The sequence below is a fragment of the Peromyscus maniculatus genome, chromosome 1 (genome assembly GCF_049852395.1).
Source record: "Peromyscus maniculatus bairdii isolate BWxNUB_F1_BW_parent chromosome 1, HU_Pman_BW_mat_3.1, whole genome shotgun sequence".
In the NCBI taxonomy this organism is placed as follows: Eukaryota; Metazoa; Chordata; class Mammalia; order Rodentia; family Cricetidae; genus Peromyscus; species Peromyscus maniculatus.
The window spans coordinates 59,969,913-59,990,563 of NC_134852.1; the positions used below are offsets into that span (position 1 = coordinate 59,969,913).

The 20,651-nt window shown below is 42.9% G+C and overlaps 1 protein-coding gene across 2 annotated transcripts in view; it reads right to left on the reverse strand.

Moving 5' to 3' along the window:
• Prmt3 (protein arginine methyltransferase 3) overlaps positions 1-20,651 on the reverse strand; it is an 81,432-nt gene that overhangs the window by 34,539 nt on the left and 26,242 nt on the right. For both annotated transcript variants that reach the window (XM_042277033.2, XM_042277035.2), the window contains exons 10-11: positions 17,901-18,000; positions 6,421-6,499 (exon numbers count right to left, since the gene is read on the reverse strand). In XM_042277033.2, the coding sequence (XP_042132967.1) occupies positions 6,421-6,499; positions 17,901-18,000 (179 nt within the window). The remainder of the gene's footprint in view (positions 1-6,420; positions 6,500-17,900; positions 18,001-20,651) is intronic.

Genomic DNA, 20,651 nt, shown 5'->3' on the forward strand with positions numbered 1-20,651 from the left:
GCAGACATCTTTTGTCAACACTTTAGGTTTTGGAAGCCATTTGTTTTTTGTTGAAATGACCACTTTCTGAGGTTACTATGAAAGCAGAATGGCTATGTTCAATAAAGCCTTGTCCATAAGACAGGCAGTGGATCAGACCCAGAGACCCTGCCAGAGAAAAGAGGGAAGACAATGATGGTAAGATTTACCGCAGTGGTTAACTGTTACTGTTAGGAGTACCACTGCTCCTGTAGTTCACGGGAACTAAACGTACTGCAGCATTGTATAGGATAAGGACAGTCATGTGACGTACTGCAGTTCAGAATATGATTAAAAATCCTCACTGAGTCTGGCATTTGTTTTTAATGCCATCATTGAGTTTGGCAACCACAGGCCATGCATCAATCCAGTCTGCTGCACAGGTCTGTAAATGCTCTGTAAGCTCTCTGTACTAGCTATGCTTATCCATCATCCACAGCTGCACTGTGATACAGCGCCAGAGCTAGAGAGAGGGCAGGGATGTGGCCGGTCACACTGACAATGCAACCTGGACCCTGGCCAAAAGCCGCTGATCTGCCACCCCCACAAGCTGTGTGGTGTGCTAGGACACCATGGAGAACAAAGATGGCCCCTTCGTAAGGAAAACTGTGGCTAACTGCAAGCCAGGTTTAGAGAAAAAAAAAAATCAAGAGCAGAATGGTTCTTCTTCTCCAAGTGTTGAAGCATAGTTTTTAAGCTAATTATATTTCAAAGATATAAAATTCCTGGTTTTTATTTTTAAACTCAGAAATGATTTTTCATCCCTCAGAAAGACATGAATATTCATAAAGGTTTGTAATCAGTGCTCGAGGTCAATGGGGTTCAGCATCCACCTTGGCACAGCTGCCTAAATCTTGGGCCACCTGCCAGAACTCTACTAACCCTTTACCTTCACAGTCTCACACATTTGTCACTTTTTTTTTTTGTCAGATAGAAGCTATAACTGAATAATTATGCCTGCTTGTAGGTGAAATCGGCCAAGTGCTGATTGGACAAAAGCAGCCAGTTACCAGACCATTTATAAATCCATGGCTCTGACATCTGTGTCCTTCTCGATTCACTGCCCAGAATTCATCTGTCACTGGAACGACTCACGAGGTGAGCAGACCAAGATGGGAACTCCTTCATCTCTAGGGAAGACCTCACAAACTTCTGGGCCCTAAAAGCTGAGACTGAGGCATATGAGAATACAATCCCCACAAAACACCGGCAAACAGGAGTCAAAGCACTGCAAACACTCACCAATTCACAGAGCACGAGTAACTTAGAAATTAAATATTCATTTGGGAACTAGACCTATTCTCCACAGTACCGTATAAATAGTGGTCAGCTCCATTAAAGTTAGGTAGACTTAATATGTAGATGGAATATGCTTTGAAAAACTACGCACTGAAAAAAGTAAACAACATTATCAGGATATTTCTAGAAAAAAAAAAGTGGCAAAAAAGTACAGAAACAGCACAGGAAACTTTGAGCCCCAGAAATCAACCTCCATGGCTTCTGTGTGATGTCATCTATGTACAAGTATGACACTCAATGTGCTGGACGAAGGTGCCATGTTCAAACCCATTTCACCACTAAGGCACAAGCCAATGCTGCTCTTGTTTCCAGCAAGAATACAGGATATGTAATACATAATGAAAAGCCAGACTTTGAGATGACTGTCTATAGCTAGGCTTTCACACAACAGGAGACTGAAGGGACGGAGGTAAGTAACGCCAGGAGAAGCAGTCTTCACTGGCTAAGAAGACAACCAGGTAGCTGACACGCAGTCTTGAGGTCTGCCCATAGACACCACGGACTGCATGCCTGCCCACTGCCTTGCTCTTCAAATGCTACAACTCCACCCTTCTAAAGCAAATGAGCACTTGGTAGAAGGCAAAGGAGAAAGAGCAAGTACATTGTAACTATTATTAAAGCTAAGTGAGCAAAGCAAAGATGTATGGGCTTGCTCACTCTGCTGAGTGGCTGGTGACAGGACCCAGAGAGAGGTGAAGGGCAAACAGCCCAGCGGCTATGAGAACAGGAGGCATCAAGGGAAGGATGCTCGTGAGCTAGCTTCTGGTGTGCACAGGCCCAGGGCAGGGCTGAGGCTGCTGGCTGTGTTCCTATGCTCTATTTTGCTGCTCCTCAGGATGCACATGGCAGAAGCGCTTTCTTCAGTCTAAAGGAGGCCAGGTCGGTAGGGGAGGGAGGCTCTGGTAAAGGGGTACAGAGACAGTGTCATCTCCAGGGCACCTACACAGCATAATGCGTCAGTCACAGGCAGGAGCCTCTGTTCTGAAGCCCACAGGTCTGGCAAAGCAACAGTTTCTGGCTGCATCATTTCCCAGTTTTCACACTTTGTAGCATTCCTGCCCTTCAGTAAGTCCTTTTTCCACCGACTGGGGTGGATTTGTGTTTCCTGCAAGAAGTCCTTTCACCACATTTGCTATAAAGAGAAGAACCATTGAAAAAAAAAAACTCTGCCTCTGATTGTGTTCAATGGCCTCCTCCACGAAGCCCGAGCATCTATATTTTAACGAAAAGCCCCTCCTGACTGTGTTGGTCCTTGTAAAATGAATCAGAGGCGGTGAGCTGGAACAGGCTGGTAGCCCTCCTACTTGAAAGTGAATAAAAGCCTGAAAGAGCCCAAAATGCATCTGGGATCTTAGCATGAGGGGACCTGCTTTCACAGTCCTGGACAGCATAATGGCAAAGCGCAAAAACAATTCCTTCCTGATAGAGGAAGATCAATAGCTTCTCAACTTTATTCTGCAAAAAATGATTTTAGAAACTCTTGCTGATTTTGAGTGAATTACTTCTCCATGTTATTAGCAGATGCAATTTCAATCTCTTCCACTCCTGAGCATGTCAACTTTGATTTCTCAGTGGTGGCTGGGCTTTCACACTCGAACTGACTGGCTTTGCCCTGTTGTAATTAGTAGACATTCTACGGAGGATCTTTGAAAGCAAGTAAACATCTCATTCTTCAAGTTGTGGTTATTTATTTGTCATTTGTATTTGAAAGGACATTCCATTTCTTGTTTTTAACCAAAGGGTTATAGGTAAGAAAAGGAAGCATAGGTACAGAAGGGTAGCATTAAAACTCTTTGCAAACGACTAGATTGTTTACACAGGAAATCCTTTTAGAAATAACCACCAAGCTCAGCAATACCATAGGACATACGCTTAATAAAGCAAAGCATTTCTATGTTCTATGCCACAGGCAGGCAAATGAAAAACAGTACAGAGCTTTGCCCCTGCAAAGACAGCATTGTAAACTCACAGGGGGCTCAATGCAAAGAGGCTGGTTATTTTCTAACTGTCCTATTCATTAGACGCCATTTTAATTTCACATCTTTTTAAAACAATGTGGAGGTGAAAGGAATGAGACCTTGTCTCAAAAAGTACGGGAGAGAAACTGTGAAGACGCTCCACATCGAGATCTGGCCTTCATGTTCCCATTTCCTCTCGCCCTTCCCCTCTCCACCCCCTGCTTTCTGTCTCTCTTGCTCTGATCCTGAAGTGAATCATGAACTCAATGAAAACACTAAAACTTCCAGGAGGAAGTTAAAAGATCCTGTGTGACCTCAAGTAGTGTGTCCTCCGCTGAGACATGCGTGCAACAGCACAGAGGCGGCACCTTTCAGCTGTCCCCATCCCTTTCTGGGAGCTGTCATTCAACTCTCTGTCCAGTGCTCCTCTGGCTTTGCTGGCTACTTACTGGAGGCTCCACCAATATGTAAGAAACTACACTTACGGTAGGAGCTGGGTGGGTTCCCCACTTCAGTCCTTGTGACTCCGCTTTAGTAGAGTCTGTCACGTGAGGATTTACAGTCAACTTCACAAATTATCTATCAGGGCTTTCAAATTTAAGTTCTTGGAAAACTCTTCCTTCAAGCCTAATGTGCTTGCATTCTATCTGATTCACTGGTAAATTGCAATGATCAATCTATTGTCTGGATTAAGCTGTTTGAAGAAGGGCTGTCTGAAGGTTTTACTATTTTGCCCAGGCTGGTCTTGAGCTTCTGGGCCTGAGCATTCTTCATGCCTCAGCCTCCTAAGTGCTGGAACTACAAGAATGTACCACTGAGCCCAGCTGAACCTTACTTTATTTGACCTTTTTTTCCTTTAAGGCAAGGGCTTATGTTGCCCAGGACAGCCTCCAACTCAGTGAACAGCTGAAGCTGGCCTTGAACTCCTGATCTTCCTGCTTCCATCTCACAAGTGCTGGGATTACAGGTGTAAGCCACCATACTTGGCTTGGTTTTATTTTTAAATAAATTTTATTTTAATTTTCTATTAAAAACAATTTCCTGCACTGTAAGAGGTACTAGTCACATATGTGGTTCTAACCAGATTTTCAATTTTCTTCAGCTTGTCTTCCACACAGGAAGCAGAAACAGCTGCTTTTATTGTCTAGACTTCAGGGTGCACTTCGTATATGGCAGGGCTCTTCCTCCTGTCTCCACTACCACAGGGTCTTGCTAATTTGGTGGTTTCTTGCCATTGCTGTTTACTTTTCCATATCAATTTCATAATCAGCTTAAATTAAAGACAAACCTGTTGGTTGGGACAGCAGTACAAACTTAGAAATGCTACTGTATAATTTTTAACATCAAAAAAGGGGAAAATATACATAATTCTCATCTACAATTTTAATAATTGTTAGTAGTTTTGGATTTCATCATAGTCTGCAGTAAGTTTGGGCGAACTGACATCTTCCGGAATGAATTTTCTTTATTCAAGAACTTAGTACATTGATTTAGGTCTTCTTCATGGGAGAGAAGAGGAAGACAGATGAATTTACACTCACATCATGGACCCATAATACTGACACCCCATTCCAGAATGCAATCATTCTTTCTAAAGTTCTTCCATTATGATTGCTTGGTAAGGATTCCCTTAAGAAAAACATTAACACTTCACAATACACACGAGCATTTGATGGCAATATTTGTTCATTTCATGTTGCTCATATTTTACTTATTTTTCTCCTAATTATATTAACAAATAGCATTCCACAGCACTGCTCAGGCAGCTAAATGCCGATTCTTCTGACTATGCCCCCAGATGATCCTAATGTTAATCAGTTCTATGAAAATATGGACTGAGCTAGAATCATTAACCTCCCGTTTATCCCTCCAGCTGCCACGGTCCCATGGCTATGGGCCTAATGCACCTCACTGAGCACTCGATTTAAATGCATTAGCTGCTGTCAGTTCTTCAGTGAGATCAATGGACACCACTGGGGAGGTATGGAGAGGGGGGGGGTTCCCTAGAACCCCACAGCAAGAGTCAGCTGCTTTAAATGCATTTTAATAGGGAAATCAAGGTTTAGTGAAAAGAACATGAACATTGATTAGGTCAGGCAGATATGAGTTTAAAAACAAGAAAAGAAATGCAGGCTTGGCTGCCTAATGGTGTCATCTTCCTGGACACCTTTGACACTGTTCCCCAAATCTCAAAGGGCCATGGTAAAGATTATGTATGACAAAAGCAAGGGTGATGGTGATGACCACTAGAGAATCATCCAGTGATATTATTTCCTTCAGTCACTAAAAAGCCCACAATAATCAAAGATGCAGAGACTGTTTCAAGGTAAGACATCTAAAATTCTAGCCAGGTTCACAGCAGAAATCAAGAACTACTTTAAAGTGAATGCAGGGACTATATGACAAGTGTCCCTTGAGAAGGAAGGAATACACAGAGTGCTACTAGAGTGCTCCACTGTCTGGAGGACCTGTCCTGGCTCTCCTGGTTTGGCCTGAGGACTTTCAACTGTGCTGTAACAGTCTATACAGCTGCAGGGTACTGTGGGCAGGAGGCTTGAGCAACAGCATACTCCCTGTTCTTAAGGACACCAGGCATCCAAGCACAAGGCTGGGAAGTACACTTCTGCCTGAAGATGCAACCAGAACACTACTTTCCCACAGACGTGGAAAAAAGTTGAGAAGGATCTGCTTAGCGTAGATTCACCTTTCTAGCCACCAGAACTATATCACATAGTGAAGGAGCTTATAAATTAGTGAGGTAAGGGAAATTTGCTATTAAAGCCAATAGTCTCCAACCTAGTATGAAACATGCTATTGGCCTCTGGCTAAGATTAAGTGTGGAAAACAGGAACCAAATGACCCAAGGATTAAAAATGCAAAGATGCTTCTGACACATTTTAATTTGCATACTAAAAGCTTCCCACACCTAGTCCTTATTTTTCTATTAAACAAGCAAGCTAACAAACAATAAAAACCTGGTAAAAGATGTCCTAAGAAACCATGGCCTTGGAGTCCCCATATCTTAAGTAACCAAGGCTCCTTCCAATGGGAACATCTTTCATTTTTACTGAAACTCTCTCAGGTATGCACAGTGTGCTTGAAATTTAGTTCATTTGGTTGCACCACACTGAAATGTCCTACTTACCTGATCCTCCTTTTGCCAAGTATTTGCTCTTTGCATAAAGGACAGAATCCAACATCGACTCGAAAAGAAGAAAATAGCCCTGTGCAGAAAGGAAATGATGAGCATCAGGAACAGGCACAGCCGCAAGAGACCCAGTGGCCCCCGATGGCCCTGTCACCAAGTACTTTCTTCCTTGTCATGCAACTCTGCCAGTCACTGTATTTTCTATACAGTGAGCACTGGAAGGCCAGGCCTGGGTGAGGTAGACATAGGGGGTTCGATCAGGAGCAAGTACAAAATCTGCATCTGCAACCACTTTTCAGTCTACTGTTTCTTCCCCAGTGGAAGGGAAACTTCAGGCAGAAACTTTTTGTCAGGCCCGCAACCCCGTGGAATGCTGCAAGATTCATCGGGAGTAATGGTCCTGATAGATTTTGTCTTCTGTGGGATCTGTCACACTGGACACCTTCAGTATCACACTGGGGGTGACGGTGGAAACACTACTGGTGTCACTGAGCAGAGCCACAGCATGTTACCACACATCCTGCCATGTACATGACAGCCCACAGTGGAAGTGCTACCTGACCAGTGACTGAGGCAGAGAACCTGGGCGTAAAGTGCCATCTCCCAAAGCACTGTCTAGAGAGCATTATTTGGTGTGCATACAGACAGCACTAACTGGACTCAGTGGGTCACCAAGAAGGGAGGAGGGGGAGCCAGAGATTGGGAGGGATGTCAGAGGGGTAGATATGTCTAAACAGATTGTAGCTATGTATTGCCTAGAATTTTTTTAAAAAATCAAGAATCAGGAGGAACATTCATTCATCAAAGAGGTTCACAGGGCACATTCACATAATAGAAGTTCTTGAGAGAATAGGGCTGCTGCCCATACTCTGAGCAAGTGTCACACTTTTCCACTGGAGTTCGTCTGCTACCTGCCATGCACCAGCTCAAGGAGCAGGACCCTAGTGTAACCAGGGAATGGTGGTGAACCCTTCCCAGGGAAAGGATAATGGAATACACAGGGAAAGGAGACACTCTTGGGGGCCCTAAAAAGGCCATATACTATTAACAAACTGCACAGTATGTACTATGCAGACAGCCATATCCCTCAGCATCAGGGAGAGTGTGAGCTACACCTTCACATCAGTGCTCTAGCTGAAGCTGTTAACATCTGTTCCTTTGTTCTGTGTACACATTATTTTCTGGTGGGATAAACACCCACCAGAAAACTTTTAATCACATAAACAAATGGAACAAAAAGGCAGCAGACCCGGAACTGTTCTCACAGGTGAGTGACCCAATTAAACTCATGGAAAGAGGTCTGAAGACTGCCTCTGCCTTGGATCAACCTCCTCCCGACAAACTCAGACAAGAGAATGTCCAGGCACCCATGCTGAGTTGCAGATGTGTTTACACCATGGAAACTAAGGCTCAGGTGAAATTTCTGAACAAATATGTCCATCATATGCTAAACACTACACAATAGCATCCTTGAATATGCCCTGTGTGTCCCAGGAACAGGGGATGTGTAGAATTCCATCAATGAATTACCAGTTCATACAAATCTACACACAGAAATGCTTGTAAATGGGCATCTTTGCATTGAGTAAACTGAATCATAATTTGTGTCAAGGAATTATTAAAAGTGGGTTACCCCAGGAATATGCAGGACTGGGCATAGTACCTGGCACTCATGGAGGCCAACATGTCTGACAGACTCAGTGGTGATGGGTTTTGATCAGGGATGCAGGGACAGAGAGAGACAGCTACAGTAAGTCAGGTCTTCCCATTTCCGCCTCCTCTCCTCTCTTCATGGCTCTCTCTGATCAGGGTTTCCATTCTAATGCAAGATTCTGCCCCCACATAAGCTTCTATTATGTCAAAGTCCTTGGTAAACCCTAAGTTACAGAACAGGGGAGTTGGCTGGGTGTGGTGGAATGCACCTTTAATTCCAGCACTCAGGAGGATCTCTGTAAGTTTGAGACCATCTTGATATACACAATGAGTTCCAGGACAGCCAGGAAGAGACACCCCCCGCTCCAACATACACAAAAAAAACCCCAACAACAATAACCAAACAAAAAACAGAGGCGCCAGCCAGTCAATAGGAAAACAACAAATCATACATGTCACAGCTGGGAGCTCTGGCACACTACCGAAGACTCAGCTTGACAAGTTCACTGGTAACTGGTTATCCTGCTATTCAGGCAATTGCTCAATTGTTAATCCATTTAATTGGATTGTTCCAATGTCACTAAGTATGCTCTCTTCTTTGTCGTTCATCCACATCTATTTCCTTGACTATTTTGTCTCAGCCAATCATAAATGGCCCTACAACGTAAGCTCCGAGAAGTTCAAGCACATGGCCCACACTGTCTGGAACAGCAAGTTCTGAATGAGCAACAGCATGTAACAAGTGTATATCCACACTGATAAAATGAAGGAGACTTGCTTTGAAATGGAACAAAATAAAGTTATTTAAAGTGATAGTCTCTTTGTTAAAACTAAAACTGCTGAGTAAAAAAATGGTGCTGACTGTGCTTTATAGAGAATGTCATTTCATCATCTCACAGAATACATTTGTCATTGCCATCACCTCATGAAGAAACCAAGGCTTAGAAATAAGCTTAAGCCTAAAAAAAATCCAGTCACACAAACAGCGACTGAACTAAAGCAGAATGTGAACCTGGTCTGATGACAGAAGCCAAGGTCTGAATTTCTATTTGATTTGCTTGACTGGAAGATTACATATTTGTATTAGGATGACATGGGTACTGCAGGACTCAGGGATTCTGAAATGAAAAAGTTCCCACAGAACATGTTCAATGGGATCAGAATTTTAAACTATGTGAATCAGAATACTTCAGAGTGGCATCTTAGTGAGCAACTGAAACACTAGCGTGAAAGATTACATGACATGTAGATTATATGTAGAATTAATACATGACACTGAGAAAAATTAATTAACACATCTCATTAAAAGCAAGTGGGTGACTAACCAGGGCTCACAGGGGCTCACAGAGACTGAACCAACATTCAGGGAGCCTGTTTGGGTCTGAGCTAGGTCCTCTGTATAGATATAATGGTTGTGTAGCTTGGTGTTCCTGTGGGACTCCTAACAGTGAGATGGGGGTTTCTCTGACTCTTTTGCCTGCTTTTGGGACCTTTTTCCTCCTACTGGGTTGCCTCATGCAGCCTTGATATGAGGGCTTGTGCCTAGTCTTACTGTAGCTTTGTGATGCTGTGTTTGGTGGACATCCCTGGGAGGCCTGCCCTTTTCTGAAGGCAAACAGAGGCGTGGACATGGGGGCGGAGGGAGGGGCTTGGGACTGGGATGAGAGGAGGAAGGAGAAACTGAAGTCGGGATGTAATATATGAGCGAAGAATAAAAAAAGTGGGTGAAGATGTTGTATGAAGTGTTAACAGCTACTGTCCTTCTTAACTTTCCAGTTTGCTGACTTCATTCTACTAAAGACTTCCAATGTGACTAAACAGCCTTTAACTTCCTGGGAACTGTCCTTGGTTCTGAATCAAGTCATTGATTCCTGATACCAGAAAGCTTTGCACCTAGCGCCCCAATCATCTGTGGTGCAATTCAGAGTACAATTTCACAGGCTGCTGCCTCACCTGTAGGGCACCATCTGGAAGGATTATACCTGATATTGCCTCCTATGATGCTCATGGGGCATTCTTCTTTCAAGACTGACATTTACTTTATAAAATTAAATACTGCATTCGCCCTTCAAATCTTAAGAGCCACGAAAGAACACATGGAACACAGAGATGTAGACTCACATTTGTGAAAACAGGAGCCTGCTCCTAACATGCTCATATCTTCCTGGTACAGGTTCACTGGCAACTAAATAACGGCAGATACTTTGAGTACCAGCCTCTTTCCTAATTTCAAATAAACAAATGACTAAAACACCCTTAGGCAAAAACCACGTTAAGAGATAGTTAAAAATAAAGTTACTCTGGAGAAAGACTGTAGACAAACAGTCATCTGAAATAATTTAGAGGGGAAAAAAAGATTCCTTGTACTCAATAATAAGACTGTAAGATCTAACCTATAATACACCTACAGAATCTAACCTCTACCAAAATTTCTGGATGAGCACATTCAACACTGAGGTCAGTATCATCAAACTGCCCTGCAGAAAGCCCAAGAGTAGATTCAAGACCAAGTGTATGAGGGAAAGGGATCAAGTTTATGAAAAATATTTTCACCTTCTTGGGGAAAGGACTAAGGACTTTGACATCAAAACTCAGACCTCATCAAAAGGAACAGAAAGAGACACAGAGCACACTTACTCAAACAGTAGGAGTGTAATCTAGTACAGCTGTTATGAAAATCAGTACAGAGGACCTCAAAAAACCGAACCATATCCACAATAGGACCCAGCTATGCCACTGCTGGGCAAACACCAGAGGATTTTAAACATAAAGCTACAAATTGTAACCTGGGATATCTTACGTTAGGGACCATCTGTATTTGTTATATAAGAAATCCACAAAAAAAAAAAAAAAAAAAAAAAAAAAAGCCGGGCGGTGGTGGCGAACGCCTTTAATCCCAGCACTCGGGAGGCAGAGGCAGGCGGATCTCTGTGAGTTCGAGGCCAGCCTGGGCTACCAAGTGAGTTCCAGGAAAGGCACAAAGCTACACAGAGAAACCCTGTCTCAAAAAACCAAAAAAAAAAAAAAAAAAAAGAAATCCACTTAAATACAGAAACAGGCTAAAGGGAAGGACTGGGGGTATGGTTCAGAGGTCAAGGACTTGCCTAGTATATGCACAAGCCTCTGGGTTCAATTGCCACAAGAACAAAAGCGAAATAAAATGGGAAATGGCAGAAATATACATGACATCCTAATATAAATACTGAAAGCGTCCAGTAACGTAAGTGTGGGGCTGGAACGCATGGCGCCCTGCACTTTATTCTGCCACACATAGGATGTCAAGGGATGAGCATGCTGGGGATGGAGACGCACACACTTCCAGAGGGCAATCGCAGATTCTGGTGGAAGAGGGGGACGAGTCCTAGGAGACAGGAAAGATGAGATACAATTCTAGTATTTTTACATTAGTGTGTAGTCAAAAGATGGTACAACTGCATATGTGTAAAATAAACATTGGTCAAAGGAGCTCTTTCCTAGTACTTCATCTGATGACTGCCTTCTGTGTGAAGAAGAGTGAACATGAACCTCAGCAGAGGCTGCTCCTGCCAGGCATCGATGTGCTAGCCACTGTCCTGCAACACCACGGTCCTCCCGCCAACCCCTGACCACACACTGCTTCCTCTCTAGTGCCATGGACATGTGGAGAGCAAGAGTCCCTTCCTCTACTTGCTCTTCTCAGACTGGAAAATGCTGACGTTTAATACCTTTTTCCACTAGATGGCACTCTGATCTGATCAGTATAAGACCCTCTTGCACTGTGGCAGTGTTTTAGGAAATTCAAAAGAGAACAACAGCATCTCAAGATCAGAACACACACACCCTTACTCCAGACTCGGCTCTCACGGCTGAAGAATGTAATTCTAAAGCAAGAGTCCCCACATCAAATCATTAATTATAAGCGGGTATTCCACACTTATGAGAACAACCAAAGTATTAGCTGGCACCTTTAGCAAAGACAGTCGTATTACAGAGACACACAACAGAGTGTGCTATGATCTCAATGTGTCTCCCCAAATTCATGTATTAAAACTGAACCAACATGGAGCACTGGGAGTCTAATTAGTGAGTATGAAGAGGATTTATATGAGCGAGAATTGTTGAAGCCAAGGTTGGATAAAGCACCGGGATAAATAACCAAATGAATGGAAGCACAGGATCTATGAACCAAAGGCTGAGGGGCCCCCAACTGGATCAGGCCACCTGAACGGGTGAGACAGTCAGTTGGCTTGATCTGTTTGGGAGGCAGCTGTGCATTGGTGCCAGGTCCTGGGCTCGTTGCATGAGTTGGCTGTTTGAATCCTGGGACTTATGCAGGGACACTTGGCTCGGTCTGGGAGGGGGGAATGGACCTGCCTGGACTGAGTCTACCAGGTCAACCCCGGTCCTCGGGGGAGACCTTGATCTGGAGGAGGTGGGAATGGGGGGTGGGCTGGGGGGAGGGGTGGGCGAGAGGGGGAGAACAGGGGATTCTGTGGCTATTATGTTGAACTGAATGGTGTTGTAAAATAATAATAATAATAATAATAATAAAAAAAAAACCAAAAAAAAAAAAAAAGGAAGGAAAAAAAAAAAAAAAAACTGAACCAACAATGTACTGGTATAACGGAAAATAAGGAAGGCAAACCTATTTTTCTCTCATATGTAGACTTTGTATTTAAAAAAAATTCATACATAGGACAAGAAAATAGATAAGGGAACATAAAGGAGCCTATAAAGGGGGATTAAGGGGATAACAGGGGAAGAATCGTGTTTTCTCTCGTGTGAGTCAACTTGATTTATATACACACACTTTTATATAAAAGAATGTCATGAAAGCCATGTAGAGGAGGCAAGCTGTGTAGGGAGAGCAGGGAAGGGGAAGGCAGGCCAGTGGGTGATTATGAGCAACATACAATGACATACATTATAATAAAGCACTTTATATTGTATGCTAACTAAAAGTTGACTATAATAGAGCACTTTATATTGTATGCTAACTAAAAGTTGACTCTAATAGAGCACTTTATATTGTATGCTAACTAAAAGTTGACTATAATAGAGCACTTTATATTGTATGCTAACTAAAAGTTGACTATAAACACGGGAGATGGAAGGAAAGCTAGCCATGGTGGAGCATGCCTACAATTCCACACTGAGGAGACTGAAGCAGGAACACAGTGAGTTCAGGGCCAGCCAGGGCTATATGTGACGTCAGCCTGGAAGACCCTGTCTCCAAAGAATAGAACTAGAGACTTTTACACAGCAAATTGAGCTGTGAGGAGGAAGCTCTCACATTTGAGGTAGTGGGCTTGCCCCCTTCTGTCCTTGTCTATGTGAAGACAGTGTCCAGCCCTCTAGGGCACACAACAAAAACATACTGTCTTGGCAGCTGACACCAGACCTTGACCAGACACAGAACCTGCCAGAACCTTGACTTTGGACTTATAGCTTTGCAAACTGTGAATTCTTGGAAAATTTTATTGTCTATATCTACAAATTACCCAGCCTCAAGTACTCTGCTATAGTACCATAAACACTAAGAGTGACTCCGTCACACACACTATTTCAAGGCTATAGGAAATGATAACTAGCAGTATGATTGGAGAATTAAAATAACAAGACCTGAATCTTCCAAATACAGCAAATGTATAAGAAGGAAGGACCGTCTTGTTAGATGCACGGTATGCTTCTACCCTAAACCTGGTGAAGCAGCAAGGGGTGCAGCTCAGGTGAGATTGCAAGACACTGCCCCATATAACAAGGCTGGCCAAACACAACGAATTCCGTAACCCACCCAAGCAGCTTGGTACTGTTTCCTCCTCCCTCTACCCCACTTTGAAGGACTTTCAAGCACAAATCAGCCTTAGGGAATAAAGTCCTAATTTAATGCTTGATGTGGCTCAAAGAACTGAGCCAAAGCCAGTAATCTAAAATCCTGCCAAAGTCAATAAGGTAAATTCCTTGTGTACTTCCTGTATTTCAAGTTGACAAGGGGCTTTGTTCCGCTGTGTGAGTGAAAGTTCCCAAGAAGATGTATCTATAAAGGCTGACTTACTGAACTCCAAGAGCGTTCAGAGCCAAGTTATCTTAGGCCAGTATCTGTGGTAATATAATGTGTACCCCAATAAAGCTTACCTGGGGATCAGAGGACAGAGCCAGCCACTAAATTAGAGACTGAGGTCAGGCAGTGGTGGCACACACCTTTAATCCTATTACTCGGGAGACAGAGATCCATCTGGATCTCTGTGAGTTGAAGGCCACACTAGGCTGCATGAGAGAAAAAGAACCAGGCAGTGGTGACACATGCCTTTAATCCCAGGAAGTAATATGGCAGGACACAGAAAGGTATATAAGGTGTGAGGAAACAGGAACTTGTTCTCTTGAGGCTGAGGATTTCGTAGAGGTAAGCTAGTGGCTGGCTATTCTGCTTCTCTGATCTTTCAGCTTTCACCCCAGTATCTGGCACTGGATTTTTTATTATAAGACCTTTTAAGAGTTGTGCTACATCTGGAACCCAACATGTGTGGCACAAATTCATGAAAAAGCCCCTTGCCCCAGCTCAGTCCTGAGCTGCACATGACCAGAGTCTCCATCCCATGTGGGTCAGATTCCCTAACCAGCTGGATCCAGATGGCTGGATTTTTTTATTTCTTCTCTCCTGGTTGTGGACTCTCCTCTGATCCCCAGGTAAGTTTATTAGGGTACACAATAAGTATCAGGCCCTGAACAGCCATTTATTACCTACCTCTATGTGACACATAACATTCTGTGAATGTTAATGTTAGGCAAATCTGCTCAGAGCCCATGCATTTGCAGAAGGAGGAAAAAACAAAGCAAAGCACAGCAGCTACACAACACTCCATGGTAGTTCCTTTCCATCATTCCACACAATGAATGCGAGAGGATAACGAGCAAAAGATATAGATTTCAGCCTGGTAATGAGCACAACTTATAGAACACTTAGACATTACTCAGCATAAAACAGGAAGGGAATTCAAAGATGAGAAAGTAAAGCAACAAGATGAGATGCTGAAAACCAGGAAAGTGAACCAAGGAAAGACTTAGCAATCACTACATAAGACAAAAGCACCAATGATCAGGAAGGATAGAGGAAAATCTAACACAGGGCAAGGACTAGAGACTGAAAAAAAAAAAAAAATCTTATCGGGAGACCAGACACTCAACACACGAGGTCCTGAAGCAGAGGCTGTGATATAGCAGATGCATTGAAGACATATCCTAAATGAAGAATCAGATAACTGCAGCCCAGAAGAACATGCCCTCCAGGGACACCAGACATAGGCTCTCCACATCCAGACACATATCGTACCCAAGGACTCTTCAGTCATTCCTACATGAAGACAAAACACCTGCAGGGGAACGAAATCAGCCTGAAATCAATTCTCTCCAAGACAGGAAAAGGTTCTGTGGGAAACAGCATGGTCCAGGAAACTGTCTAGCAGCTAAGGCCAGAGCAGACACTCACAGCCATCAAATCAGGGATACGGGACTTAAGAGCACATGAACGAGAACTTGGGACTGCAGTCATGCTGAAGAGATGAATGGGAAGTGAAGGATGGAGAGGCCACGGTCAAAGGAGAGTTGGTGCCAACATTCTGACAGTGAACAGTGGTTAAGAAACAAACACTAAAACCCCATCATAACGTTCACAGGATGACTTATCAGCTGTGAAGATGGGAAACACGGAGTAGCTTCCACTGTCCTCCTCATCCAGGGAATCAAGGTCACAGCTGTTCTCCAGAATTGAAAGGGGTTGCTAAGAACAGACAAACCCAGGATGACCCTAAATGTCATGTCCAAAAGGAGGGAGAACAGGATGACTCCTGGGACCGTCTCTGCAGGGCCAGGCCTGCTGTCCAGGAGAGCCATCTGGGCAGTTACTCAGCCATTCTATGCTTCACAACCCAGTCTAGTGACTCATTCACTCGCTTGTGCTACTGTCCGAAACTGAACAGCTGTTTCCTGAGATGTTAGGATGCACCAGAACCATCTTGAGACATCTGTAAGCAGCAGCTCATCTGATCCTCACAAAAGCCCATGAAATGAGTGCTACTGTTTCTACATTTGACAGAGCAGGAAACCGAGGCAGAGAGAGGTTCCAGCACATGCCCCAGAGGTAATGAAATGAGGCTGAGCTCAGGCAGTCTGACTCCCAGCAACATCCTCAACCTGCCATACACCATCTGCCTTCGTACAGAAATTCACAAATTCACAAACACAGCTGCGTCAGGGCCAGTGAACTTCTGTCAGGACAAGTTCTCTTGCAAAGAGAGTCCATCACTATTTATTTACACCAAGACTTGTGATGGAATCTGCCAGTACCAAGTGAGTTGTTCATCCTCTGGAGAAAAGGCTTAATAACAAGTCTATAACAACATGAGCTGTGACGGCTGTGACAAAGCTTCAACTGAAGTGCAAAAGGTAAGCATGAGGTCAGCCCTGAAAACATATGCACACAAGTACCATTACATGGACTGAGCATATATATGTATCTAGGAAGACACACACACACACACACACACACACACACACACACACACACACACACACACCCCAAAGGGGCTGGGGAGGTAAGGAAATGGGGTAATGATATAATTATATTATAATCACAATAACATTTATACAAATAGTATAAAATAAAACGGAGAAAGAATTTACACAGGAACAAACTGCCCATGTCTTTAAGGAGCAGACAGCCAAGCAGAAGCCGTCAGCAGACGTCCAAGGTAAAACAGTTCCACAAATGAAGAAACAGAGAAGTAAGAATTGTAAAGAAAAAAAAGCAGTGTCCACTGAAGGAAATTGGTTTTTATCTTTCCTCATCCTGAGCCACTACTACAGCTAGATAGATTACCTCAGAAAACACTGTGGTAAATAAAGTGGTATTTGCTTAACACTCAATTTTATATTACTTAAAAATTTCCCAATAATAATGCACATATGAGTTTCTCTCCCTTAAAGCAGAGGAGATCAGGAAAGAGTGCCCATCCTCACAGTGCCAGCTGCAAGGGCTTCACTGGCAGGACCAGCTGACCCGAAACACAACACCCAGCAGCATGAGAGACCAAGGGGTGCAGGGCCCGCCTCTTGGAATGATACACCAGGCTGAACCAAGTCCTGAAAACCTACTTGCAAGAAAGAAGAAACTGAAACATAAACTTTAAGGCTATGCTGTCCACACCCAGGTGATACTCGCTCTGAACTAGACACCAACTATTAAACCCTCACACTCTGAAAGCTCCCAAAAGTTACTACTATATTGCTGGATTGTCACTATGTCCATAAAAGAATTATAGAAAATTGCAGCTTAAATTGTTTTTAATAAATTTATTACATGAAAATATAGTTTAACATACAGAACTTAAAAAAACAAAAAACAAAAAAACTTCAAACTTCCATACAGGAAATCTGTCACTGAAAAGATTTCATCAAGTTGCATCAATAATTCCTATCCGTTGGTAAATACCATCATTTAATTATATACTTAAATATTCTGCCTTGACTCAAGCTTTTAACACAACCTATATAACGCTACATAACACAAGTCAATGAACTCCACAGTGTGTGAAAGGCCACTGATGGCACAGCACAGTGAGTGGGCCAGAGAGGCCAGAGAGCAGGATGGAGACACTCGGAAGGCACAGCCCTAGCCTATCCTTCTTAGCCCTTGGAGTTGTCCCTACAAACCTAGACATTTGCTACACCTGCAGAGGCCACAAAGTCAGCACTATCTAAAACAGCTGCCGCCATCATCATTTATCAAATATAATGAATAAAACTGCGACCAAGTTCATTTAAAAGAAACATTTTTAAACTTTACTTACCATCCACTCTGATATAATAACATCCACCTTTTCTACAGGAAGACTCACTTCTTCAATCTTTCCTTTAATTAGTATAATGGTATCTTCAAGTTTATTTAGTCTGAAAGTTATAATGAATTAGATCAGCCTGTTAATATTTTATTTATTGACAAACTGTATATAGAAAAATCACCATATTTTACTTAACTCAGATAAGACACTGCACAGCTAGATTAGTGTAGCCACTCCAACACTTGTCCAGTCCTGAACTATGGACCTCAGTGAACTTCTGCAGTCAGAATGGCCATTCCGAAGGCATGAAGCATCACTTAGGGTTTTACACATTTACCATCAATTAAATTTTTATGCATTTATACCATAGAAAGAGAGAGAAAAAAAAAACTATGGAGTCCAAACTAGGGAAAAAATCATCTGAATGTCCTCTTCCACGATTCATGCCCTCTTGCCTGCGTTCTCTCTCATCACCTAACATTAGCTTCTCTTGGTTTCCTTTCTAAGTGGTACCCACACGTACACCTGTTTACATATACACACTATACATTTTAGGCTAGGATCTGCATATGAAATAGAACATGAGGTTTTTCATGAATTTGTGTCACCTAGCTTAATATATTTCTCATGCATCTTCCTGTACATTTCATGATTTAATTTTTAAGCTGAATAATATTCCATTCTGTACATGTACCACATTTCATTCTCCATTCATCTGCTGACGAGCATCTAGGCTGGTTCCATCTCCTTGCAGACAGTTGACCCGAGCAGCAATAAAAATGGATGTGCAAATATCTCTGTGGTAGGCAAATGCTTGGGTGTGAACGGCTGGGTCATTCATAGTTCTAGCTTTAGGTTTCTGAGGTCTCTCCAAACTGATTTTCTTAATGGCTGTACTAATTTGTACCCCCACCAGCAACAAATAAGGGCTTATCTTTCCCCACATCCTCTCCAGTATTTGTTGTCAGATTTCTTAATGACAGCTAGACTAGGGTGAGGTGGTATCGAAAACTAGTTTTAATTTGCATTTATTTGATGCCTGGGGATATGGGCTGGGGGTATGGACAGTTTTTAAAGTAATCACTGGTCAGTTGTGTTTCTTCTTTTGAGAACTGTTTCATCAGCCCATTTGTTGGCTGGAAGTTTTATTGCTTTGGTGTTTAGTTTCTGCATTTCTTTGTAAATTCTAGACATTAGCCCCTGCCTGAAGCACAGCTAGCAAAGCTTGTCTTCCATGCTGTGGGCTGTCTGTGTGCTTGGCTGATGGTTTCCTTTGCTATGCAAAGGCTGTTTAATTTCATGTAGTCCTGTCTGCTGACATCAGGGACTAGCTCCCATGCCATGAAAATTCTACTCAGAAAGTTCTTGCGGACCCTATTGTTCTAGTTTGTTAAACAGACTCTAGAGGCTGGTTAAATGACATGATATTTTTTTCCAGAATGCTCACACTGTTTGTTGAACAAAGAGCCTGCTTAAAGTCCCTTTGCTTGGGTATTGTAAGTGTTAGTGATGGGTGCCCCAAAACATCTCTGGTTAACAAGGCAGTAACAATGAACTAACAACAATACTTCAGCCTGAAAAGAAATCTGCATTTATGAAGAACACTCTGCTCCACGTAGTTATGGTATCTTTAGAAACAAAGAGCAAGAGTGGAAACAGCAACAAGGACACAAAGGCAAGGTTCCCAGAACTAGTGAGTGACAGCAATAAGGAAGCTGGAAGCAGGGGCCCACAACGCCCTCCCCTACTGTAGCTGCCCACTTCAGAGAATTTGCTAACCTCCCTGCCTAGTGGAAATCATGGTAAGAGACAGTGCTAGCACCCGGCCTGTTCAATGCACAGGCTCCTGGGGGAACACAAATTGGTGAACACCATGGTCACACCTCAAACATGGCACAGAATAGCAAAGTCATTACCGTGCAGAAGAACTAAGGACCTATCCCATTCACATACTATTTTCAGACCAGGCATGGTGTTATGTGTTTGTTATCACAATGCTCATGAGGCTAAGACAGGAGAATTGCCACAAGTTCAGGATTGACTTGGGCTATAAAACAACAAACAAACAAAGAAAATCAACCAACCAAACAAAACACAAAGCCACCAGAAGAGAAAGGAAATTTCTTGTAACCTTGCCCAAAGGTACTCATACTACTATGTGCTTGATGACAAGCACATATTTTTCAATCCCTCCTTTTCTGCAATTTAAGAGGATAGAATTAAAATGACCATCTCAGGAAGCAAGCTGTAGATTAAGTTGCTATCTAATTAAACCATGTTCTCAATTAGAGAACATGCATTTTAATTACATGGAAGTTTTTCCTGCGCTGAAGAGACTCGCCCTAACATCAAGGCATTACTGTACATTAAAGCATTCATTTTAAAGTATATTTTGCTGAAACACTTATACGTGGGTGACCATGATCAACAATGTGAGGACTATGATTGCTAATTCTCAGAAAATCCTCTCCCTCTCCCAGGAGTCCCCCTCTTGGAGACCATCTTGAACTCACTATATAACTGAGCCTGGTCTTGAACTCCTGGCAGCTTCCTTTCTTTCACCACTTAGGAAATTTCTAGTCTGCAGACTCATACTAAGGGAATCATATGAAACACATGCTTCCCGGCCTGGCTTCTTTAGCAGGTCCGTGGGTAGGTGTGAGGATAAGAGGGCTTTCCACTTATGAGTTAGGTTCTCTGGAGGCCCCTGCTCACTTACAGTTAAATTCAAACAGTAACATCATGGCTATCTTGAAAAAA